At 36.2% G+C, this 27,842-nt stretch overlaps 1 protein-coding gene across 2 annotated transcripts in view; it reads left to right on the top strand.

Moving 5' to 3' along the window:
* Window positions 1-27,104, top strand: part of CCDC102B (coiled-coil domain containing 102B) — a 278,967-nt gene extending 251,863 nt beyond the window's left edge. The window contains exons 8-9 of one of the 2 annotated variants that reach the window (XM_061399557.1): window positions 18,806-18,844; window positions 25,475-27,104. In XM_061399557.1, coding sequence (XP_061255541.1) covers window positions 18,806-18,808 — 3 coding nt within the window. In that variant the 3' untranslated portion in view covers window positions 18,809-18,844; window positions 25,475-27,104. The remainder of the gene's footprint in view (window positions 1-18,805; window positions 18,845-25,474) is intronic. The other variant, XM_061399556.1, reaches the window with a different exon arrangement.
* Window positions 27,105-27,842: the final 738 nt, after the last annotated feature.

Genomic DNA, 27,842 nt, shown 5'->3' with positions numbered 1-27,842 from the left:
ATTTGGCTCTTACTGATCTCTTTATGTTGGTTCTTCATTCAGTAATCTGGGAGACATGTCTCATAAATTTGTCTAAGAAGGATAAGCAGCTCCAGTTGCTTTTACATGTGAAGAACAATTTGGGGGTTGAATATAATTCTAGGTTCACAAAATAGTGCCATCAATAAACACTGTTCTGCTATGCTGGTATTATACAAGAGATATCTGTCATTAATTTAATGTTTGTCTCTTTTTTTTTTTTTGCTACAAAAGTACTAACATTAGTCTTATTCTTTGACTCTGTGAAAAGGAACTATTCCAAGGTAAATTTGTAGCTAATAAGTTAGATGTAGCTTTTTAAAACTGAAGTATAGTTGATTTAAGTTAGATGTAATTGTGAAGAGTACATTTAATCTGCATGTGCAAGTCTTTAAATTTCAATTGAGAAAGAGATGAGATGCAATATTATTTCTGATGTATTTTTATTTTTCTATGTTTTATTTCCACTTCAAGATCATTAATTATTCCTTCAGAAATGTCAGTAGATGTCTGCTTTGCCATGTTTTTTCACTGTATCAATTACGTTATCTCCATGCACTTTTTTTTAAAGTAGATGATTTTATTTCATTAATTCATTAAAAATGAATTTATAAAACAAATTAAAATGGGTGTAATCTTTTTCTTTTTTTTTTTTTTACTTTACAATATCATATTGGTTTTGCCATACATCAACATGAATCCGCCACGGGTGTACACGTGTTCCCCATCCTGAACCCCCCTCCCACCTCCCTCCCCATACCATCCCTCTGGGTCATCCCAGTGCACCAGCCCCAAGCTTCCTGTATCCTGCATCGAACCTGGACTGGCGATTCATTTCTTATATGATATTATACATGTTTCAATGCCATTCTCCCAAATCATCCCCCCCCTCCCTCAGAGTCCAAAAGACTGTTCTATACATCTGTGTCTCTTTTGCTGTCTCGTACACAGGGTTATCATTACCATCTTTCTAAATTCCATATATATGCATTAGTATACTGTATTGGTGTTTTTCTTTCTGGTTTACTTCACTCTGTATAATCGGCTCCAGTTTCATCCACCTCATTAGAACTGATTCAAATGTATTCTTTTTAATGGCTGAGTAATACTCCACTGTGTATATGTACCACAGCTTTCTTATCCATTCATATGCTGATGGACATCTAGGTTGCTTCCACGTCCTGGCTATTATAAACAGTGCTGCCATGAACGGGGTACACGTGTCTCTTTCAATTCTGGTTTCCTCGGTGTGTATGCCCAGCAGTGGGATTGCTGGGTTGTATGGCAGTTCTATTTCCAGTTTTTTAAGGAATCTCCACACTGTTCTCCATAGTGGCTATACTAGTTTGCATTCCCACCAACAGTGTAAGAGGGTTTCAAAAGCTTTACAGACAAGCAAAAGCTGAGAGAATTCAGCACCACCAAACCAGCTCTCCAACAAATGCTAAAGGATATTCTCTAGACAGGAGACACAAAAACGGTGTATAAACTCCAACCCAAAACAATAAAGTAAATGGCAATGGGATCATACTTATCAATAATTACTTTAAACATAAATTGGTTGAATACCCCAACCAAAAGACAAAGATTGGCTGAATGGATAAAAAAACAAGACCCCTATATATGTTGTCTACAAGAGACCCACCTCAAAACAGGGGACACATACAGACTGAAAGTGAAGGGCTGGAAAAAGATTTTCCATGCAAATAGGGACCAAAAGAAAGCAGGAGTAGCAATACTCATATCAGATAAAATAGACTTTAAAACAAAGGCTGTGAAAAGAGACAAAGAAGGACACTACATAATGATCAAAGGATCAATCCAAGAAGAAGATATAGCAATTATAAATATATATGCACCCAACATAGGAGCACTGCAATATGTAAGACAAATGCTAACAAGTATGAAAGGGGAAATTAACAATAACACAATAATAGTGGGAGACTTTAATACCCCACTCACACCTATGGATAGATCAACTAAACAGAAAATTAACAAAGAAACACAAACTTTAAATGATACAATAGACCAGTTAGACCTAATTGATATCTATAGAACATTTCACCCCAAAACAATGAATTTCACCTTTTTCTCAAGCGCACATGGAACCTTCTCCAGGATAGATCACACCCTAGGCCATAAATCTAGTCTCCATGCACTTTTAACTCTTAGATACTCGTTTCCTCTGAATTCTGAGACGGCTTTTCAACTTTGTTCAGTTTTCATAGCTGCTAGTGTTCTGCACTCAAGACAGTTTTAAAATCTGTTTCATGGGTTTGCTTTCGTCTTTCTCTTAAGTTAGACAGTTTTTTGGGTCCCCCCCCACCATTTTGGTCATTAACTACAACAGCTTCCCTAATAATGTCCCATATCCATCATAAAGGCCATCTCACATCATGTCTTGTAGGAGATTCCTAACAAAATTAAACACACACACATAGAATTTCAAAATTTAACTTTTCTTTGGGTATTTATTGTATTTTATTCTAACTTCTCACAATATTATATCGTTTCCTTTTCTTGATATTTTTTCCTTGGATGAAATGTTCTCACTGTTTATTTGTTTTTTTTGTTTTTTTTTTTTCTGTTAAGTGTTTTGTTGACTTAACTTTTCTTATATGAGGAGATATTTATTCAGGTCAAAGTACCTACATTATTATCAATTCATTTTCTAAAATTTCCATAGCCTTCATACCATGTGATCCTAATGATAGAGAAAACATCACTAGTTCAACTTATCACAAAATGACAGTTACCTTGACAATTTAAACAGTGAGTCAGAGAGACTGAGGGGAAGAATAAAATTTGTTCCAGCTGTTGGTTTTTAAGCAAGAAGATCCATAGCAATTCGGCAGCACTGTCTTTGTCATATTTGAAATACTCTGACACCTTCCTATTAAAATACCTATTAAACATTGCAAAATCTTTAAGCATTTCAGCAGCACTGGAAAAGAGTAGTTTTTGGTATAGAGAGAAGACAGGGTTTCCATTAGGAAATGGCAGGACCCAGCTGGCCACCCAAGCATCATCTGGATCTTTGGTTTCCTTCTGTAGCTCTGGCTCACACACAGCCCCACTTAGTATGTCTGCCTTCTGTCCTGCTTTTAATTTCTGCATCACCCTTTATATCAGAGGAGCATGCGGCATTTAGTTTGGCAGCTCTTCTATCACCCAGTGAGTGGCTTCCAACTCCCACCCGTGCTTTCTATCTTTTTTCTGCCAGAATAATTCTCTCCTCCTATTTTGACAGGAACTCTTGGCAAGAAAGAAAAAGACTCTGAACGATTTTAGGATATATGGCATCAATAGTTGACTTTAGACCCTCTGTGTTCAAGGTTTTCTACTTGGCTCTCCTTGTGGTATGCTTTATACCACCACAGCTATACTATGATATAATAATCCCAGTTGGTACTTGGAGTAAAAGTCTTTTATAGCCATAAATGTGTGTTATGCAATGACAGTCAACTGCTGACATATTTTTTTTTTCCTATGGTTTATGGTCTAGAATTGTACTGTGGTTGCTGTAGGTAAATTAAATGTTACTTGGGATTTAATGCAGTGCATTGTCAATACCAAATAATAGATAATAAAACAGTGTAATAAATTACCTTAAAAACAAATACAGAAATGTAATAAATTACCTTAAAAACAAATACAGAAAATTGTTTAATGTATACCATCAGCTCTTATTTCTAAGACTTTATGTGGCTTCCATAATGGAGTAGATCAGCAGATTAGCATCACTAAAGCATATTAAGAGTTTCCTGAAAAGGAGCTGACCAGAAAAACACCTATCCTTCTTCTCCTTATTTTCAGTATTAAAAATTAAAGTTTCAAATGTCACCATGCAACAGAAATACAATGTGAGCCAGATATGAGCCGCATTTTAAAAAGGAAAAAGTTTGTGAAATTATGTTTTACTCAACCTAACATATCCAACATATTGTCAACTATCAACCTATAATAAATATAAAAAAAAAAATGGAAAGATAGTCCATAATCATGAATTAGAAGAATTAATAGTTAAAACAGCCATCCTACTAAAAGCAATCTACAGATTCAATGTAATCTCTCTCAAAATTCCCCTGACATTTTCCACAGAAATACACACCAAAAAACTAAAATTAGTACTGAACCACAAAAGACCTTGAATAGCCAAAATCATCTTGAGAAAGAAGAATAAAGCTGGAGGCATCATACTTCGTGATTTCAAATTATATTAAAGTGATAGTAAGCAAAAAAATTATGGTTTTTGACATAAAAACAGACACAGATCAATGGAACTGAATACTGAGCCCACAAATAAAACCGACACGTATATGGTCAATTAATTTACAACAAAGAAGCCAAGAATATATGTTTGGAAAGGAACAGTCTCTTCCATACACGGTATTGGGAAAACCGGGAAGTCAAATGCAAAAGAGTGAGATTGGACCTATGTCTTCAGTTCAGTTCAGTTCAGTCACTCAGTCGTGTCCAACTCTTTGCGACCCCATGGACTGCTGCACTCCCTGTCCATCGCCAACTCCCGGAGTTTACTCAAACTCATGTCCATTGAGTTGGTGATGCCATCCAACCACCTCATCCTCTGTCATCCCCTTCTCCTCCCTCTGTCTTACACCATACACAAAAAGTATCTTAAAATGGATGGAAGACTTGAATGTAAGTATCTGAGACAATAAAACTCTTAGAAGAAAACATAGGCAGTTACCTCCTTGACACTAGTCTTGGCAATGATTCTAACACCAAAAACAGAGGCAACAAAAGCAAAAATAAACAAGTGAGCCTACATTAAACTGAAAAGCTTCTGCAGAGCAAAGGAAACCATCAACAAAATAAATAGGCAGTCTGGGAATGGGAGAAAATATCTGCAAATCATTATTCTGTTAAGGGGTAATAACCAAAGCATATAAGGGACTCGTAAAACTCAATAGCAAAACACCAAACAATCCAATTAAAATATGGGCAGAGTATCTGAATAGACATTTTTCCAAAGAAGACATACAGATGGCCAACAGGTGCATGAAAAACTATTCAGCATCACTAATCATCAGGGAAATGCAAATAGAAGCCTCAGTGAGTTATCACCTGACATCTGTTAGAGTGGTACCATCAGAAAGACAAGAAATGCCAAATGCCAGCAAAGATGTGGAGAAAAGGGAACTCTGTGCACTGCTGGTAGGAGTGTAACCAGCACAGAAACTATGGAAAGTAATATCAGCATTCCTCAAAAAATTAAACATAGAACCATCATGTGATCTAACAATTTTACTTCCAGTTATTTATCTGAAGAAAATGAAAATACTAACAAGAGAATTTCTTCACCCTTATGTTTACTGCAGCATGATTTTCAGTAGCCAAGATAGGAAAGTGAAAGTGTCAGTCGCTTGGTTGTGTCCAACTCTTTGTATGGACTGTCGCCCTCCAGGCTCCTCAGTTCATGAAATTCTCCAGGCAAGAATACTGGAGTGGGTAGCCATTCCTTTCTCCAGGGGATCTTCTTGACCCAGGGATCGAACCTGGATCTCCTGCATAGCAGACAGATTCTTTACCGTCTGAGTCACCAGGAAGCCCAGGCAAGATATGGGTATAGCGTAAGTGTTCATCACTGGATGAGGCAGTAAAGAAAACACTGTATATACAAATTTACAATGCACTATTATGTATTCATAAAAAATAAAATCTTGCCATTTGGGACAATGTGGATGAAACTTGAGGGCACTATGCTAAGTGACAGAAGTCAGAAAAGACAGAAACCATATGATCGCACGTAGATGGGGATCTAAACAAATGAAGCTCACAGATACAGAGAACAGACTGCTGGTTGACAGATTCTAAGGGTGAGGAAAGGGGTCAAATGCTTACGGGGGTCAAAAGGTGCAAACTTTCAATTACAAAATACGTCACATGGGCATGCAGCGTGCAGCATGGTGACTAGGGTTGATAATTCTGCACACTTACTGCACACTTAAAGTTGCTAAGGAAATAGATCTTAAAAGTTCTCATCAAAAGAAACAAAGTCTAACTATGTGTAGTTGTAGATGCTAACTAGATTTATTGTGGCAATTACTTTACAATATATACGAATATTGAATCATTAGGTTGTACATCTGAAACTAATATGTCAATTGTACCTTAATAACAAAAGGTTGCTGTAATTTTTTGATATTTACTTTATACTTAGAGCAATACATCTCAATTTATACTACCTCATGACTGTTGCCTGATAGACAAATAGGGTTACTGACCACACGTGAAGTGCAGAAGTAAGCTGGGAGGCAGAGTATTTAAATCCTTTCTTCTAGAAATAGCAATAAACATTTGAGGAAAAGCAAAATTTATTTTCTACTAACTCTCATATTCCGTATAAGAGAAAGCACAGTCAGTTTCTCTTCTAGATAAACTAAATTAACTAAATGGTTTTCTTAAGTATTATAGTACTTCTACGCATCTATAATAGGAAAATGCACACACATTTTAAAATCTCAAATATATGTAATTAATTGCAGTTATAACTGAGGAAGCAACAGCTACTACTGTCTGCTCTGTAATGAGACATGAAGCAATGTCTTAATGTAAATTAATGTTAATTATCTTTAGAACTTAAAAATATTTCTTTGCAATGAATGCATATATGAAACATATTGTTTATTCTTCCTATGTTTTAGCTAGCTATGGTGGAGCAGAAGTCTCTGGGTCAGTCATCACTGAAAGTTTTTGGAGATCATGTTATTATAGGTTTTTCCCTTATTTTCTGTTGACAATGTATTTTCACTAATACTAAATGGATATCATCAAGACATAAGGTGAAAATATATTTCCCCTGTTCAGCTATTGTGATTTAACTGACCTTTGTCATATTTAAGAACTGAAGAAGTGAGAGATGGAGACCCACAGTCTAACAATCTGATCCTTCCTGTTTGGGAAGTTTATTGTCTGGGATTACCTTTTTAAGGTTTATGTTCCTTAATTATTATTAATTTGGCTTCCACTGGGACAACTTAAAATGGTCCCTTCCTACCACTTATAAAAAGTATATGCCATTGTTTTGTTAACGTTTGTCTGTAGTGTCCTTCCTCCAAAATGTGAGCATGTAAATAAACTCTGTAGAGATTACTTGTATTCTATTGAAAATATCAGTCATAACACTGTTCTAGTTGTTTGATTGTGACTGGTGAATTTCTGGAATGTTTGTCTTCTGAAAAACAGAAATACATTGTGTGGAAAAGGAAGTTATGTATGTCAATAACATTTTACAGTGCATTCCTTACAAATACTTATTTAAACACAGAATTATTTAAATTTTGAGTTACTCAAATTCAAGTGTATTTCCATTTCATTATTTTATTGCATGCCCCTCAACTTGTATAATATTCATACATTATAAGGTATCTCAGCAAGTGTGTTGTTTGTAAGCTACCCTGTGGTGTCTTGTTATGGCAGCCTCAACAGACTAAGACATGGTTGGAGTCTGGTGTTAATCCATTTTAGTACCGGTGTACTTCAGTTGATCCCCAGAGGATGAGATGTTTGGATGACCCAGTGGACATAAGTTAGAGCAAACTCCAGGAGATAGTGAAGGACAGGAAGGCCTGGCATGCTGCAGTCCATAGGGTCGCAAAGAGTTGGACACAACTTAGTGACTGAACAACAACTTACAACTAAAGCATGATTTTGCTTGTAGGAATAGCGTTTCTGGTATCTCAAATGCAAGTCTTAATGTGTATATCAAGGTTTCTCCAGTACAGCTGGGAAGGAATCTCGGCTTATCGCCAGAACAGTGAGATCTCTAAAGCTCTCAGCTCCTCAGTATCTGTTCTCTGCAGGACCTTCCAGAATTGAGTCTTGCACATGGTCAACACAGGACCTGTTAGAGGACCTAGGACATATTCTATGCAGACGTTTGGAGTGTGTCTCTCTGCTTTTCTCCTGATACTTTGCCACCTAAACCCCAGCTACTCCCACAGTCACAGACTCTGATCTGTGTCTCCTACACTCACTGAGACCAGTATTCTCTGTTGGGCTCTATTTCTCTATGCAGCATTTTGAAAAATGTTCCTCGTGAGACATGCAGGTTTAGTGTAGGTCCCACTTCCAATACTTCCCTTCTAAAATTCATGGCATATATTTTTCTGGAACTGAGCTGTAGGAGTTGCTTGTATATTTTTGAGATTAGTTGTTTGTCAGTTGCTTCATTTGCTATTATTTTCTCCCATTCTGAAGGCTGTCTTTTCACCTTGCTTATAGTTTCCTTTGTTGTGCAGAAGCTTTTAAGTTTAATTAGGTCCCATTTGTTTATATGACCCAATCAAAAAATGGGCCAAAGAACGAAATAGACAATTCTCCAAAGAAGACATACAGATGGCTAACAAACACATGAAAAGATGCTCAACATCACTCATTATCAGAGAAATGCAAATCAAAACCACTATGAGGTATCATTTCACACCAGTCAGAATGGCTGCGATCCCAAAGTCTACAAGCAATAAATGCTGGAGAGGATGTGGAGAAAAGGGAACCCTCTTACACTGTTGGTGGGAATGGAAATTAGTACAGCCACTATGGAGAACAGTGTGGAGGTTCCTTAAAAAAACCGGAAATAGAACTGCCATACGACCCAGCAATCCCACTGCTGGGCATACACATGGAGGAAACCAGAATTGAAAGAGACACATGTACTCCAGTGTTCATTGCAGCACTGTTTATAATAGCCAGGACATGGAAGCAACCTAGATGTCCATCAGCATATGAATGGATAAGAAAGCTGTGGTACATATACACAATGGAGTATTACTCAGCCATTAAAAAGAATACATTTGAATCAGTTCTAATGAGGTGGATGAAACTGGAGCCTATTATACAGAGTGAAGTAAGCCAGAAAGAAAAACACCAATACAGCATATATATGGAATTTAGAAAGATGGTAACAATAACCCTGTGTACGAGACAGCAAAAGAGACACTGATGTATAGAACAGTCTTATGGACTCTGTGGGAGAGGGTGAGGGTGGGATGATTTGGGAGAATGGCATTGAAACATGTATACCATCATATATGAAACGAATCGCCAGTCCAGGTTCGATGCACGATACTGGATGCTTGGGGCTGGTGCACTGGGATGACCCAGAGGGATGATATGGAGAGGGAGGAGGGAGGAGGGTTCAGGATGGGGAACACATGTATACCTGTGGCGGATTCATGTTGATGTGTGGCAAAACCAATACAATATTGTAAAGTTAAAAAAAATTTTTCAACATATAGAAAAAAAAATAAAAATTCATGGCATAATCCATTGCTTTCAAATGTCTTTTTATATATATTTTATACATTCTGCCCCATTTTGATAACTATTTACAGCAGTTGGGTAAGTTTGATACCAGCTATTTCATCTTGCTCAGAAACTATTAGTTCTTCACCTATACTTCAGCCACTCCCAATAAATCAGAACATTCAATTAAATCTTTTATGTTTGAATTTTCTCCCTATCTTTCTGCTACTACTCTGGTCAAAATTATCATAAACTCTACCCTGGATTCCTACACTAGCTTTCAACTAATAGCTCCAGTTTCAGCACATATTTTAGAGAGTGGAATTCTAGAAATATAACATATTATGTCCCTCTATGGGTGATATTTTTCAGTAGCTTCTCGTTAAACTTAAGAATAAATGTTTGAACTCCTTCCAATACTTGGGACAATGTAAACCTTCTAAATGGTTTTCTATGCACATCTCTGTTTCTTCTTTATGTTTCATCAATACTGATTTTTTTTTTTAATTTATGCATCTCCAAAATTTTACCCACAGCTATACTTTTAGCAGCCTGATTTTTTTGTTTGTTTTTTTTTTAATGACCAAGACATGCTCATCATTCTTCCCCTGACTTCTTTCTCCAGTTTCAGGTGACAGCTTAAGTGTTACTGTCTTGATGAAGCATTTCCTGATCTCATAGAACTTTACTCTTAATCTCCCAGCATCCTAATCTTTTAGTTCAAGCCACATACCATAATGTGATTTCCCACTTAGATACAGGTGTATGCTTTTATTATCTATATTTTCCATATGTAAGCATCATGAAGACAGGGATCATGTCTTTGTTTTAAATACCACTCTGTGCCCAGTGATATTACATGGTAGTTCAGTTCAGTTCAGTCACTCAGTCGTGTCCGACTATTTGCGACGCCATGAATCAGAGCACGCCAGGCCTCCCTGTCCATCACCAACTCCCAGAGTTCACTGAGACTCACGTCCATCGAGTCAGTGATGCCATCCAGCCATCTCATTCTCTGGCGTCCCCTTCTCCTCCTGCCCCCAATCCCTCCCAGCATCAGAGTCTTTTCCAATGAGTCAACTCTTCGCATGAGGTGGCCAAAGTACTGGAGTTTCAGCTCTAGCATCATTCCTTCCAAAGAAATCCCAGGGCTGATCTCCTTCAGAATGGACTGGTTGGATCTCCTTGCAGTCCAGGGGACTCTCAAGAGTCTTCTCCAACACCACAGTTCAAAACCATCAATTCTTCAGCACTCAGCTTTCTTCACAGTCCAACTCTCACATCCATACATGACCACAGGAAAAACCATAGCCTTGACTAGACAGTCCTTTGTTGGCAAAGTAATGTCTCTGCTTTTGAATATGCTATCTAGGTTAGTCATAACTTTCCTTCCAAGGAGTAAGAGTCTTTTAATTTCATGGCTGCAGTCACCATCTGCAGTGATTTTGGAGCCCAGAAAAATAAAGCCTGACACTGTTTCCACTGTTTCCCCATCTATTTCCCATGAAGTGATGGGACTGGATGCCATGATCTTCATTTTATGAATGTTGAGCTTTAAGCCAACTTTTTCACTCTCCACTTTCACTTTCATCAAGAGGCTTTTGAGTTCCTCTTCACTTTCTGCCACAAGGGTGGTGTCATCTACATATCTGAGGTTATTGATATTTCTCCTGGCAATCTTGATTCCAGCTTGTGTTTCTTCCAGCCCAGCCATTTCTCATGATGTACTCTGCATGAAGTTAAATAAACAGGGTGACAATATACAGCCTTGACGTACTCCTTTTTGTATTTGGAACCAGTCTGCTGTTTCATGTCCTGTTCTAACTGTTATTTCTGGACCTGCATACAGATTTCTCAAGAGGCAGATCAGGTGGTCTGGTATTCCCATCTATTTCAGAATTTTCCACAGTTTATTGTGATCCACACAGTCAAAGGCTTTGGCATAGTCAATAAAGCAGAAATAGATGTTTTTCTGGAATTCTCTTGCTTTTTCCATGATCCAGCAGATGTTGGCAATTTGATCTCTGGTTCCTCTGCTTTTTTTAAAACCAGCTTGAACATCAGGAAGTTCACGGTTCACATATTGCTGAGGCCTGGCTTGGAGAATTTTGAGCATTACTTTACTAGCGTGTGAGATGAGTGCAATTGTGCAGTAGTTTGAGCATTGTTTGGCATTGCCTTTCTTTGGGATTGGAATGAAAACTGACCTTTTCCAGTCCTGTGGCCACTGCTGAGTTTTCCAAATTTGCTGGCATATTGAGTGCAGCACTTTCACAGCATCATCTTTCAGGATTTGAAAGAGCTCAACTGGAATTCCATCACCTCCACTAGCTTTGTTCGTAGTGATGCTTTCTAAGGCCCACTTGACTTCACATTCCAGGATGTCTGGCTCTAGGTCAGTGATCACACCATCATGATTATCTGGGCCATGAAGATCTTTTTTATACAGTTCTTCTGTGTTTTCTTGCCATCTCTTCTGAATATCTTCTGCTTCTGTTAGGTCCATACCATTTCTGTCCTTTATCAAGCCCATCTTTGCGTGAAATGTCCCCTTGGTATCTCTAATTTTCTTGAAGAGATCTCTAGTCATTCCCATTCTGTTGTTTTCCTCTATTTCTTTGCATTGATCGCTGAGGAAGGCTTTCTTATCTCTTCTTGCTATTCTTTGGAACTCTGCATTCAGATGCTTATATCTTTCCTTTTCTCCTTTGCTTTTCGCTTCTCTTCTTTTCACAGCTATTTGTAAGGCCTCCCCAGACAGCCATTTTGCTTTTTTGCTTTTCTTTTCCATGGGGATGGTCTTGATCCCTGTCTCCTGTACAGTGTCACGAACCTCAGTCCATAGTTCATCAGGCACTCTATCTATCAGATCTAGGCCCTTAAATCTATTTCTCACTTCCACTGTATAATCATAAGGGATTTGATTTAGGTCATACCTGAATGGTCTAATGGTTTTCCCTACTTTCTTTGATTTAAGTCTGAATTTGGCAGTAAGGAGTTCATGATCTGAGCCACAGTTGGATTACATGGTATGTGGTACATAATAGGTGTTACAGAAACATTCACTGAATTAAAGAAAAATATATAATATTTAACTTCAGAAAGAAGGAGGTTTCAAAGTCAACATCTGGAGGTTTAATAATTAAAACTTTCAAAGACTCTTTAAGAATTGGAACTGGAAGAAATCATAAAGATTACTTATCCAACCACCATGCTGATTTAATAACCCCTTTGATAACATCACCTTTACTTGAATCATTCCAGAATCAGGGACTATTTCACAAGGAATTATATTCTATTTTCAGACAATTCTTATTGTTTTAAATTTATATAGTTTATTAAATTTTATATAATTATTTAAATTTATATAATTTAAGCCTTCTATTGAAATGTTTTACTTATAATATTATGGCAAGTGGTCTCTCACTTGTACAAAAGAATTCTGACAACAATGATACACACTTTTTTTCCTTTTATATTTCTTCTGAAATTAAACTAAAGCCATAATAAAAAATGAAAATTATTCTTACATCTTACTGTGTTACAAAGTGACATTCCATTTTGGATGCTTTAACATTATTGGCATTCTTTGAGCTATATGTTAGATCTGTTTATCACTGTGCATAGTTAATGATTCATATTTGCATGCACTATAAGAAATTTTGAATGTGAGTCAAAATATAGACTTAAAAAAACAAATTTATGGAAGGAGAGTCTTTTAGCTAACATTAACAAAGATACATGAAAAATTTTAACTACAATGTTCACATCTGCCCATTATTGTCAAAAAAGAAATGAAAATCTTCGTGTGTATGTATGCATTACAGTAAACAGTTACTGTTTTGAATGAGAAGACTCATGTAACATAGAAAATCTACTTAACGCACTTTAGCTCAGTGTGTGTGCATGGTTTAGAAACAGATCTATACTCTGTCTCACAGAATTGTAAAACGGTCAAATGATAAAACACATTTGAAAGCATTTTTAGTTTTCAAGAGAAATGTTCTAATACTGCCCACTGTAATCATAAATAATTTTAAAGAGCTGTTATATATATTTTTAAAATAAGTAAAATGAAAGACTAATCATAGACACAGTTCTTTGCTTCTATATGCATGAAGCAATTTGCAAAACTGAATTATTTTGTTACCATGGTCTCTGTTTCTGAATCATTTTTATCACCACTATTCTTTGGGATGTATTTGTTGGGTTTGCTGACAGAGTGACCCACTTTCTTCCAGCTCTTCTTTGAGACTATATTAGACCCTTCTAAAATTGTATTAACTTTTATGGGTCACTATATGAGTTATTGCTTCAGCACAGTAAGTTACATTTTCCAAATTGCTGCCAATGGATCTTCATTAATCTGGGGAAATGGAAGTGTTTGGTGGTATAATTACATATTGTATCCTTTTAAGATTCTGGGTGAGTAAAAATAGAAACCATATATGATATAATGGTGTTTTAGCTATGATACTAAAATCTAATAGCGCCCATCATTTACACATTCATTTGTAAAATGCTGACATGAGAATATATAAGCAGTCCTTTTCAAAATGCTGTGGTAAGATTATACATTGATCGTGCTTTCTGTAAACATAGCAGTAAGAAATAAGACCTGTTTTTATAAAGTCATTAAGAAACCTAAGCATGTTTAGTGGTACAGATAAAACTCTCCATTAGCCAGAAACAACAGAGAAACATAAAACAGGAGTGTAGCTGCAGGCAAGAGTGTGCCTGTCTCTGGATCCAAATGTGGGCTGTGATGAATATGACTCAGTGTGGCAAGAACCAAATTCCCCCCTTATAGAGCAAAGGGAAGAAGGGAGAAAAGACATTAACGACACTTGAAGAATCTCCCGAATTTCTCATCATTATCAAAAGCCTGTACAAAACTGATCAAGAAAAAAGGAGGAAAGCTATTTAGGAAAACCTATTCTTATAGGTGAGTTTTATCAACTTTAAGAAACAGATAAAAAAACATTTTAGAGAAATTCAAAAGCACATTTCCTAACATATGTTATAAGACAGGAAATTATTAACACTTAAACTTGATAAAAATAGTATAAAAGAAGAGAATTACAGGTTTATGTATGATTATGGGTGAAAAACTTCTAAGTGATAATTTTGGCACATGGAACCTACAAGTGTTATAAAATATGCATCATGACCATACGGTGTTTATCCTCAGAATTCAAGAAAGGTTCTCTATCAAAAATGTATTAATATATTCTACCAATTCAACTCAGAAAATGGAATGATTATTATAAAAAATAATAAAACAATTTTAAAATGTTAACCCATATTCATGGTTAAAACTAAGAATATCTGAGAAGTTCCATTTTCTACTTAGAATTTCTACTTTAAAGAAATCAAATATTATTATTTACAGGCAATCATTTAAACTCAGGAGTTCAGAAACAAACCAAAATAGCAAAAATAACCAGTAAATCTGCTATTCAAAGTTGTACCACAGTAGATGAATAAGCAAGAAGAAAGAGGCAATTGTGCTATTATGTACAGACAAAACATATATCCAAGACAAGGTACAGACCCATTATATAAAAAGTTAAATTTTCTTGATAAAAGTTCAATTAACTAAAGATAATAAGAAAAAATTCCAATAACAATTCAAAATCTATGAACAAAATACTTAAAATATGGCTCTGAACAAGCCAAAACAATGGATAATATGTTATAATAAGAATGTCATTTCTCTCCAGACTAATCTTTAAGTTCTTGCATTTCCAATCAGAATATCAACAGAAATCCACATGGAATTTATCAAATTGTATTGATATTCACATAGAAGGGAGTAAAGAAAGTAGTTTCAAAAATAGGCATGCTATTTCTGAAAGCAAAAAAAAAAAAAAGGAAGTGGCTTCAATCATTATCAGATATTGATAATCATTTAGAACTACGATAATTAAGGTAATGGATGTTGGCTTCATAGATCATAAACCGTGTTCTGACCTTGTGGAAAACTGCACAGCAAGTAGAATGTGTTCAACTTGTTCATAGATAAATACCTCTGAACGGTATTTCCTATTAAATTCAAGTATAAGAATGTCCACAACATTTTCCAGTGAACATTTCTTTTAGCTATTTTAGAAATCACAAATTTAAAAACAAGGTCAGGTGGTGAGATTGTGTCTTCTTACAATTTATATTACTTTAAAAATGAACTAATACAGTGAACATAACTAAACACCAAGTCTTTTTTTTTCCTTTGTGACTGTAATGTTTTTGCTGTTTTGATGAACAGTTATCCATACGTATATGCCATAGATAAATAAATGGGTCAGTGGATGGACAAACAGGTAGAAAGAAAAAGAAAGAAAGGTAATTCCATTATTTCAAGAATATTCTTTGTCTTGCTCATTTCTTTATACCAAACAGTTAGAACAATGTCTGGAACATTCCACATGTGTAAGAAACATTTTCTTTAATATAAAAATACTAATTTACCATTAAAGAAATCTTATATACTTAACTGCATTCCCTTTATTTAAAAACACTATCATGGAAGCTGGATTAGATAATTTTGTGCTGAAATCTCATAAAAAAGGTCATATTGTGTATTTCACATTTGCAAAAGGTAATTTTTTGGTGGCAAAACTGAGTAAGACATTTTAGAGAGTAGAAATAAGGAAATGTTACCTCAGTGTTGGTTTACCAATTATTCTAGACTTGTAAGTTAACATATATTTGAAACCTACACTATTCAGATTGAAAATTTAATAGTATATAAGACCTATAGAAATAGAAGCACAATTTCTGTTCTTTTATTTCTGAGTTCAGAATCCAAATGCTGATGTGAGTAAAGCCTTATATTAAAGTTTTGAAGGTAAAGTGAATATTGTGATAGGAAAGCTTTGACATTTTAAAAGATGGAATTCCAAGACAGCAAAAAAAGATTCTAATCTTTTCTTGGCCACGTGTGTTTGCACAAAAATGTTTGCATTATTTACAAGAACATGAGCCGGTAATCATCTCACTTACTTATTTGCATTTAATATTGATTGATATTGTTTCTTAATAGATTTTCTTCATCATTCTCTTATTCTGATTTAGAGATGACAAACTTGAATGTGAATGAATGAATCTGCTCTTTTCTATATAATCTGTATATTTCTAAATCTGTATATTTCTAAATCTTTTCTTGTTTCCATGAATGAGAAGTTGTAAAATATGAAGTCATCCTGTGACTGTTTATTTCTTCATGGTACAGTGAAAAAAGGAAATTAAAGCTAAATTCCATCAACCTCATGAATGAATAACTACATTGTACATTAATCTTATATTGTATTTCATAGTATAGCTAAGAAACTCACATTTACACTTCAGTGGAGCTATGTTTTTAACAGCATTCTTAAAGCAGCTACCTGGAACAATTTTAAATGTTCTGTTTTCAGACATACAGAAATACACACACACATGTAGTCATTACTTCTATTCTTTTAATATATTTGTTTTTTCTTTCTGATTTACTTCATTCTGTATGACCTGAATGTAAGGTCACACATTATAAAACTCTTAAAGGAAAACACAGGGAGAACACTCTTTGATATGAATCACAGCAAAATCCTTTTTGACCCACCCCCTAGAATAGTGAAAATAAAAACAAAAATAAACAAATGGGACCTAATTAAACTTAAAAGCTTTTGCACAGTCAAGGAAACTATAAACAAGATGAAAAGACAACCCTCAGAATGGGAGAAAATATTTGCAAACTTAGGTTCAGTTGCTCAGTCACGTGACTCTTTGTGACCCCGTGGATTGCAGCACGCCAGGCTTCCATGTCCATCACCAACTCATGGAGCTTGCTCAACTCATGTCCATCGACTCAGTGATGCCATCCAACCATTTCATCCTCTGTCATCCCCTTCTCCTCCTATCTTCAATATTTCCCAACATAAGGGTCTTTTCCAAGGAGTCAGTTCTTCACATCACGTGGCCAGAGTATTGGAGTTTCAGCTTCAACATCAGTCCCTCCTAAGAATATTCAGGATTGATTTCCTTTAGGGTAGACTGGTTGGATCTCCTTGTATTCCAAGGGACTCTAGAGAGTCTTCTCCAACACCACAGTTCAAAAGCATCAATTCTTCAGCACTCAGCCTTCTTCACAGTCCAACTCTCACATCCATACATGACCACTGGAAAAACCATAGCCTTGACTAGACGAACCTTTGTTGACAAAGTAATGTCTCTGCTTTTGAATATGCTATCTAGGTTGGTCATAACTTTCCTTTCAAGGAGTAAGCATCTTTTAGATGTTTTTCTGGAACTTTCTTGCTTTTTTGATGATATGTTGGCAATTTGATCTCTGGTTCCTCTGCCTTTTCTAAATCCAGCTTGAACATCTAGAAGTTCATGGTTCATGTACTCTTGAAGCCTGGCTTGGAGAATTTTGAGCGTTACTTTGCTAGCGTGTGAGATAATTGCAATTGTGTGGTACTTTGAACATTCTTTGGCATTGCCTTTGTTTGGGATTGGAATGAAAACTGATCTTTTCCAGTCCTGTGGCCACTGTAGAGTTTTCCAAATTTGCTGGTATATTGAGTGTAGCACTTTAACAGAATCATCCTTTAAGATTTGAAATAGCTCAACTGGAATTCCATCATCTCCACTAGCTTTGTTCGTTGGAAAAGGAAATGGCAACCCACTCTAGTACTCTTGCCTGGAGAATCCCAGGGATGGGGGAGCCTGGTGGGCTGCCATCTATGGGGATTAATTTTCAAAATATACAAGCAGCCCATGGAACACAGTATCAAAAAAACAGCCCAATCAAGAATTGGGTGAAAGACCTAAATAGACATATCTCCAAAGATATACAGATGACCAGCAAACACATGAAAAGATGCTCAAAATCACTAATTATTAGAGAAATGTAAATCAAAACTACAATGAGGTATTACCTCACAACAGTCAGAATGTGCATAATCAAGAAATTTATAAACAATAAGTTCTAGAAAGGGTGTGGAGAAAAGGGAACCCTCTTGCACTGTTGGTGGGAATGTACATTGATACAGCCACTATGAAGAACAGCATGGAGACCCCTTAAAAAACTAAAACTACCATATGATCCGGCAATCCCACTAATGGGCATGTACCCTGAGAAAAGCATAACTCACAAAGACACGTGTACCCCAATGTTCATTGCAGTACTGTTTACAATAGCTAGGATATTCTTTTAACATATAAAAGCATAACTTGGTGAAAATTATTGAAGGATTGGAGGCAGGTAAAAGATATGGATTTAAACAGAAGATCTTTATATACATATTTAGTATGTAACTTATTTCTATAGATGGATTAATATAATTTATCATTCATATTTTTGGCTACTATGGTATTGCCATTTACTTATGTCCTCCAAATGCTAAATACTGCTCTATATATTATCCTAATTTTTATAATATCTTAGTTCACTGATATATTTTTGCATAGAAATGTGCTTCAGAATGTGAAAGCACAGCATTTGATCTAAGGGAATATCTCCCCATTTTTGTACCCATAGTGACTTTTAAAGACAAGAGAAATGGCCTTGAATTCAAGGGTAAGTGTCTAACTCTTCACAATAACCACATTAAGCTAACTAAAAGTTATGCAGGATATGGGACAATTAGATTCTATGTTGTTCTTCAATTCTAATATAAACCATTGGCACCTAAGTATCCTTTAAGGCATCTAGAATGTATATTGTTAAATTGCAATCTATTATATAATATTTATGAACATCTTTTTGGTACATTTTTGTCTTTTTAAAATTAAGCTGAAACTCTGTACATTCTAATTTCATTTTTCTGATAAATTCCATATGTTGCAGTTTGAAAATGCCCTTTACGTGTAGACTTCCACTTCCTTATTTAAATGTTTTACATAAGGTATTTTCTTCCTTCCATAGCTACATGCTAAATAACTTTAATTATAATTTTAAAAATGTTTCTATTGAAATTGTCCTGATTAGGAGAAAATGCAGATCGTGTCAATGAGCTATACTATTTCTATTGAATTTTACATTTTAAGTGATTTCCATTGTTGGTGTGTTTTTCATGATTTAAGATTTAACTTTGACATTGATACTGCACAAGTTTGTATTTGAGTTTTATATCATCAGTTGGCACCTCATGATGCCTAGGAAACTGAGTAGTAGAGTCACACAGCTCTTAAAGATTTACAATATTATCTTATTATTATTGCCACGTCTGTCAAGAACTATAGAACTCTGGCTGTAAAACTTGCTTACACATTCAAATGTGAAGACAAAAATATTGATTCAATCACAGATAATTTTCTAGTAGCACAGTTGATGTTCTGTGTTTACTTCTGGTTATTAAATTTTGATGATTAATCATTTCTATGACATATGCAATTGACAACCTCAAATAGCAAAAATTAATGATGACACGTCATTTCAACTTTTAAGAACATGTCTTCTGCTTTTAGAAATTCCCATTTTGAAAAGAGATTAAATAAAAAGGAAGTAGTTTAAGTTATTTGGATTGGTTTGCATGTGTGTAAGCAGGAAGTTGACAGAATTTGCATTTTTTAACTGTAAGCAGAAAAATCTCAGAGACCCATACAAATCTGAATTTCCCCTTTGGTTGAAAATAATACCAAGCTCATAAATGCCAGCTGATTTCTGATAGAACTCCCACAAAATTGTATTTTATTGTATTTTTTACTTTTTTATCTCTTTATGGAAAATAAGGTCAGTCAAATTTGCTATAATATTCATGCCTCATTTATCTATTTGCAATAGAATTGCTAGTGCAGAAATAAAGAAAAAGATATGATTCTGGGAGGGAGAAAAGGAAAGAAGATTAGCTAAGTTGCTTTTAATTCCTCTAAGATAGTTAAGAATTAAATCAACTTACACTACCAAATCCTCTGCTTATACCTCATTTCATTATGTTAGCTTTATTTACTAAATTTATTAAATCTATTACCTTTAGGTATATAAAGATAAATATCTCATCCATTTAAGCAATATAATCAAATATTAATTCTGGCCACAGAATTTAAATTTTAAGGTTTTGTCATAGAATCTAAAATTTACTGTGTATTTTTATTAAATTAAAAATATTAAATTAAAAATCTCAAATGTTGACAGCATTAATAAAATTTTCAGATGTATTTCATGGACCAATGAGTTCCCACAAATATTTTCATTGAGGGGCCAATTGTATGTGGTGGATTTTATTAACACCGAAATCAGATTGATTATATTCTTTGCAGCCAAAGATGGAGAAGCTCTATACAGTCAGCAAAAACAAGACCAGGACCTGACTGTGGCTCAGACCATGAACTCCTTATTGCCAAATTCAGACTTAAAATTGAAGAAAGTAGGGAAAACCACTAGATCATTCAGGTATGACCTAAATCAAATCCCTTATGATTATACAGTGGAAGTGAGAAATAGATTTAAGGGCCTAGAAATAGAGTGCCTGATGAACTATGGAATGAGGTTTGTGACACTGTACAGGAGACAGGGATCAAGACCATCCCCATGGAAAAGAAATGCAAAAAAGCAAAATGGCTGTCGGAGGAGGCCTTACAAATAGCTGTGAAAAGAAGAGAAGCAAAAAGCAAAGGAGAAAAGGAAAGATATAAACATCTGAATGCAGAGTTCCAAAGAATAGCAAGGAGAGATAAGAAAGCCTTCTTCAGGGATCAATGCAAAGAAATAGAGGAAAACAACAGAATGGGAATGACTAGGGATCTCTTCAAGAAAATCAGAGATACCAAAGGAACATTTCATGCAAAGATGGGCTCGATAAAGGACAGAAATGGTATGGACCTAACAGAAGCAGAAGATATTAAGAAGAGGTGGCAAGAATACATAGAAGAACTGTACAAAAAAGATCTTCACGACCCAGATAATCACAATGGTGTGATCACTGACCTAGAGCCAGACATCCTGGAATGTGAAGTCAAGTGGGCCTTAGAAAGCATCACTATGAACAAAGCTAGTGGAGGTTATGGAATTCCAGTTGAGCTAGTTCAAATCCTAAAAGATGATGCTGTGAAAGTGCTGCACTCAATATGCCAGCAAATTTGGAAAACTCAGCAGTGGCCACAGGACTGGAAAAGGTCAGTTTTAATTCCAATCCCAAAGAAAGGCAATGCCAAAGAATGCTCAAACTACCGCACAATTGCACTCATCTCACATGCTAGTAAAGTAATGCTCAAAATTCTCCAAGCCAGGCTTCAGCAATATGTGAACTGTGAACTTCCTGATGTTCAAGCTGGTTTTAGAAAAGGCGGAGGAACCAGAGATCAAATTGCCAACATCCACTGGACCATCAAAAAAGCAAGAGAGTTCCAGAAAAACATCTATTTCTGCTTTATTGACTATGCCAAAGCCTTTGACTGTGTGGATCACAACAAACTGTCGAAAATTCTAAAAGAGATGGGAATACCAGACCACCTGATCTGCCTCTTGAGAAATTTGTATGCAGATCAGGAAGCAAGAGTTAGAACTGGACATGGAACAACAGACTGGTTCCAAATAGGAAAAGGAGTTTGTCAAGGCTGTATATTGTCACCCTGTTTATTTAACTTATATGCAGAGTACATCATGAGAAATGCTGGGCTGGAAGAAACACAAGCTGGAATCAAGATTGCCGGGAGAAATATCAATAACCTCAGATATGCAGATGACACCACCCTTATGGCAGAAAGTGAAGAGGAACTAAAAAGCCTCTTGATCAAGGTGAAAGTGGAGAGTGAAAAAGTTGGCTTACACCTCAACATTCAGAAAACAAAGATCATGGCATCCAGTCCCATCACTTCATGGGAAATAGATGGGGAAACAGTGGAAACAGTGTCAGACTTTATTTTGGGGGGCTCCAAAATCACTACAGATGGTGACTGCAGCCATGAAATTAAATGACACTTACTCCTTGGAAGGAAAATTATGACCAACCTAGATAGCATATTGAAAAGCAGAGACATTACTTTGACAACAAAGGTGCGTCTAGTCAAGGCTATGGTTTTTCCTGTGGTCGTGTATGGATGTGAGAGTAGGACTGTGAAGAAGGCGGAGCGCCAAAGAACTGATGCTTTTGAACTGTGTGGTGTTGGAGAAGACTCTTGAGAGTTCCTTGGACTGCAAGGAGATCCAACCAGTCCATTCTGAAGGAGCTCAGCCCTGGGATTTCTTTGGAGGGAATGATGCTGGGGCTGAAACTCCAGTACTTTGGCCACCTCATGCGAAGAGTTGACTCATTGGAAAAGACTGTGATGCTGGGAGGGATTGGGGGCAGGAGGAGAAGGGGACGACAGAGGATGAGATGGCTGGATGGCATCACTGACTTGATGGACGTGAGTCTGGGTGAACTCCGGGAGTTGGTGATGGACAGGGAGGCCTGGCGTGCTGCGATTCATGGGGTTACAAAGAGTCGGACATGACTAAGAGACTGATCTGATCTGATCTAATATTTACAGATCTAATAAACATCGGTTAGGATACTAAGAAACTTTATAATACTAGTATATTAAAACTTGTAATGGCCAACTGATATTTTTTATTTAGTTCCTGAAATTCTTTCATAACTAGTCATATATTAGAGAAACTTATTTGAACAGGGGATTAAATGCAAAATAAGATACTTGCTTGTTATAAAAATATATATTATACTGTTAGCAATATCAACAAATAGAATTATTGAGAAAGTTTCAAACTTTGCTAGATTTTTGTTGAATCATATGAGGTATTTGAGAGCCTGAAACTATTATTTAATTAGCTACAGAATAACTGTGTCAGGGAAATATAAGTGGGAATGAAATGATCCACCCTGTGAAAGTCCAGCCTTGCCTTCATGTCTTTTCTTCATATATACGTATATATCCATGAGTTACCACTTCTGAAGTATGTTGGTTTAGACCAGTGTCCTCACTTGACCTTTATCAGAGATGAGAGTCTTCACCATCCTTAGCCCACTCCCCACAGTCTCCACCTGGAGCCATCAGCATTCTCTGCAGGTTCGCCCTTCTCCAGAGGCAACCTGCACCCACCCATCTTGCTTTTGATTTCTCAGAGTGTATGGATTATTCATTTTCAATGCCCCTATTATTTATTTTTATTGAAGTAGAGTTGCCTTATACTATTACTATTAGTTTCAGGGGTATAGCAGTGACTTTTTAAAATAGATTATAAGGTTATTATGAAATACTGGCTATATTCCTTGTGCTACATATTATATCAGATCAGATCAGATCAGATCAGTCGCTCAGTCATGTCCGACTCTTTGCGATCCCATGAATCGCAGCACGCCAGGCCTCCCTGTCCATCACCAACTCCCAGAGTTCACTCAGACTCATGTCCATCGAGTCAGTGATGCCATCCAGCCATCTCATCCTCTGTCGTCTCCTTCTCCTCCTGCCCCCAATCCCTCCCAGCATCAGAGTCTTTTCCAATGAGTCAACTCTTCGCATGAGGTGGCCAAAGTACTGGAGTTTCAGCTTCAGCATCAGTCCTTCCAAAGAAATCCCATCATTCCTTCCAAAGAAGGGCTGATCTCCTTCAGAATGGACTTGTTGGATCTCCTTGCAGTCCAAGGGACTCTCAAGAGTCTTCTCCAACACCACAGTTCAAAAGCATCAATTCTTCAGCGCTCAGCCTTCTTCACAGTCCAACTCTCACATCCATACGTGACCACAGGAAAAACCATAGCCTTGACTAGATGAAACTTTGTTGGCAAAATAATGTCTCTGCTTTTGAATATGCTGTCTAGGTTGGTCACAACTTTCCTTCTGTATCTTAATTTATACCTAGTAGTTTGTACCTCTTAATCCCCTTCACCTATCTTGTCAACGCTTTACACTCACTCTCATCCCTAGTAACCACTAGTTTGTTCTCTGTGAGTCTGTTTCTGTTATGTTTATTTGTATATTGTTTTAGATTCCACATATAAGTGAAAATACACTGCATTTGTCTTTCTTTGTTTGACTTCCTCCACTAAGCATAGTACCCTCCAGATTCATCCATGTGGTCATAAATGGCAAGGTGTCATTCTCTTTTATGGTTGAGTAATACACGTGTGTGTGTGTGTTTGTGTGTGTGTGTTTCACGTCTTTACCATTCATCTGTTGACAGACACTTAGGTTGCTTCCATATCTTGACCATGGCAAATAACGCCGCTATGAATGTCAAGGCATATATATCTTTTTGAATTACTGTTTTCATTTTCTCTGGATAGATATCCAGGAGTGGAATTGCTGGATTATCAAGCAAATGCAAATCAAAACCGCAATGATATAGCAACTCATTGCTATCAGAATGCCTATTTTCAAAAAGACAAGAAATAATAAACATTGGCGATGATGTGGAGAAAAGGAAACTTAGTACTGTTGCTGGGAATGTAATTGGTGAAGCCACCATGGAAAACAGTATGCAGGTTCCTCAAAAAATTAAAAACAGGACTATTTTTTGCTTTTTAAAATACAAATTTTGACATACCAAAACCCAACCCTGCATTCCTTATTCCAGGATCATGTAAAAGTTTTTCCTCTTTCAAACAAATTTATCCCATTTACTCTGATCTTATTTTCCCTAGCTTATCTGGAATCTAAATTTGGCCATGAAGCTTATTTTTTCTTGTCACAGATTTTCTGACTTTGTACAAGCTTCTTTGATGCTGCCTATCAAATATATACTTAAGTCTTTGAGTGATTTCACCTTCCACGATTCCATTTTTAACTTCCTTTCTTACAGATCCCTTGGGCTAAATATTCTCTAGTTACTAATTACTATGTCCATTTCCTCAATTTACTATTTATATTAACTTAATACATGTTTCTATAAGGCATCCTATATGCTGAGCATTGCTTTAAGCAGTATTGTATTTTTAATACAATATTGTATTTTAAGCATATGTACTATATGTGTGTAACTCAATCCATCTGTTCTTAAATACCATGCAAAATTGGTTTTGATTATGAAAGCATATTTTCACATTCCAGAAAACCTCAGAAAATAGAAAAAACATGTAATCACAAAAGTTATTCACAATCTCAAAAGTCAGAAATACTGATAACTCTTTGCTCGATTTTGCATAATTTTGCAAGTGTCTATGTGTATGCATAGGTTCATTTTGTGTACTTATAATGTGTGTATGTACTTGGAGGATCCTAAGTGCTAAGAATTGCATATTTACTCTCTGTTATGCATTGTTCTAAGTAGAATTCTGCATAGAAGTACTGATGCTGAAGCTGAAGCTGCAATACTTTGGCCACCTGATGCAAAGAACTGACTCATCAGGAAAGACCCTGATGCTGGGAAAGACTGAGGGCAGGAGAAGAGGGTGACAGAGGATGAGATGATTAGATAACATCATTGACTCAAAGGACATGAGTTTGAGCAAACTCCAAGAAATAATGAGAGACAGGGAAACCTGCTGTGCTGCAGTCTGTGGGGTTACAAAGAGTCGGACACAACTTGGCAAATAAACAACAAGTAGAATTCAGCCATCTAATCTCAACTGTGTATTTATTTCCCACATTTCAAAATGGATGAAACTGAGGGAAAGAGAGCTTAAGTAATTTGCTTATTAAGTGACAAATCTGGGATTCACATTCAGGCAGCCAGACTCTGGAGTCCATACTCATGTATATAATGTCTGTTCTATACAACACACACAAACACTCTTAGACTTATGCATATACTAAATATACATCTATATGCTAGTTACATGATTACATAATATAACCACAGTTATATCTATGCAGATTTGACCCTGCTTTTTATACAAAATTATTTTTAAATATTTTGCTATTTAAAATGACTAAAACACCATTTTTAGATTATAATATTCTAAGTATGGATGTGAGAGTTGGACTGTGAAGAAGGCTGAGCGCCGAAGAATTGATGCTTTTGAACTGTGGTGTTGGAGAAGACTCTTGAGAGTCCCTTGGACTGCAAGGAGATCCAACCAGTCCATTCTAAAGATCAGTCCTGGGTGTTCTTTGGAAGGAATGATGCTGAAGCTGAAACTCCAATACTTTGGCCACCCCATGCAAAGAGTTAACTCATTGGAAAAGACTCTGATGCTGGGAGGGATTGAGGGCAGGAGGAAAAGGGGATGACAGAGGATGAGATGGCTGGATGGCATCACTGACTCGATGGACATGAGTTTGAGTGAACTCCGGAAGTTGGTGATGGACAGGGAGGCCTGGCGTGCTACAATTCATAGGGTCGCAAAGAGTTGGACACGACTGAGCGACTGAACTGAACTGAATTGAAGGTATGAATGTTCTTCCCTGGTGGTATGAATATATTATTGGAAGTTATTCTATTGTTAAACATTTTTCTTTCAAATCTTTAAATATTGTCCATATTATTGCAATAAACATCTATGCATATAAATTTCTGTTCTAATTTTTCATTATTAACTTAAGAATACTCTGGGGACAGAGGAGACAGACACAGTCACTGATGTTTGGGTGTTTTAGTGGGTCAGTGTGAGGGGAGCTTGTGGAGGGCTGGCAGGAAGGAAAAAAAAAATAGATGAAAATATGAGTAAGATCCCATACTATTTGAGTGCTGGACAGGAAGTATCAGTATACTGTATAGACAATAGTGAGAGAGGAGAAGCTAGCTGATGGTTTATCTTATTTGTACTAACATGAAAATATCATGGCTAAGAACTATAGTTTGGCTAGGGAATCTAAAGGGCTTTTAATAATTCCTCCTGGGATGTCTTGGGAAAGGAAAAATGACCATCCATTTGAAAAATTTGATGAATGTAGGCTATTCATTCAAATAATCCTAGCCTCACTGCTGATTTTGTTTTCTTCTACGAATCACTTGGCTCCACTGAAGGCCAAGTCTAGATGGATAAGGTATTATCCAACCTCTCTTGCTTTTAATACAGTGATTTTCTTCCTTTTCATTTTCTATGGTTGGGTTTTGGTAAAATAGTCTATTGCTTTTCACGTTTAAATCTTTTCAACACCATGGATAGTTTATGTATTTGTGGTCTTACTCCAAATGATCACTGAAGTAAGACTGTTGGGGGTGAGCAGAGCTTGAGGCAGCCTGTTTTTGTGGCTCATGGAAGGCATCTTTACTTCTTCCCAGGCAATGCCTCAGGGCCAATTGGACTTGTAGTGATCTACTTACATAATCCTGATTTAATTTTTCTTATGGGAAATTATGCAAGTTCAGGAGCTCTACACCCTTATATTGAAATAATTATTTTCAAATTCCCCAAGAGTGTTTTCCCAATTCAAGGGAAGTAAAACATTCATCCCAAGACTAATAAAATGTCCACCACTAAAAAGTGTTTTGAAAAGCAATGTTTAATTTTTTTTCTTCGTAGGCTTCTTTTTTGTAAAGGCAAATGATGTTTATGTTCAGAGTCATGAAGCAAGAAACTATTCTGGATTCTTACATACTAAGCGGAAAGAGGAAATGATGCTTCATCTACTTCCTTAAGTATGTGACTGCAGTTAGACCTTCTGGTAGCTTTTTATTATGGGTGAGAGTCTGCTCAGTGTGTTTTAATTTCTTCAGAAGACAAGCTCCCATCTGTAAGGAAATTACATTCTGC

This window comes from Bos javanicus, chromosome 24 (assembly GCF_032452875.1).
Source record: "Bos javanicus breed banteng chromosome 24, ARS-OSU_banteng_1.0, whole genome shotgun sequence".
NCBI lineage: Eukaryota > Metazoa > Chordata > Mammalia > Artiodactyla > Bovidae > Bos > Bos javanicus.
The sequence above is the reverse complement of the archived record's forward strand: the minus strand, read 5'-3'. Positions and strand labels throughout refer to the sequence as shown.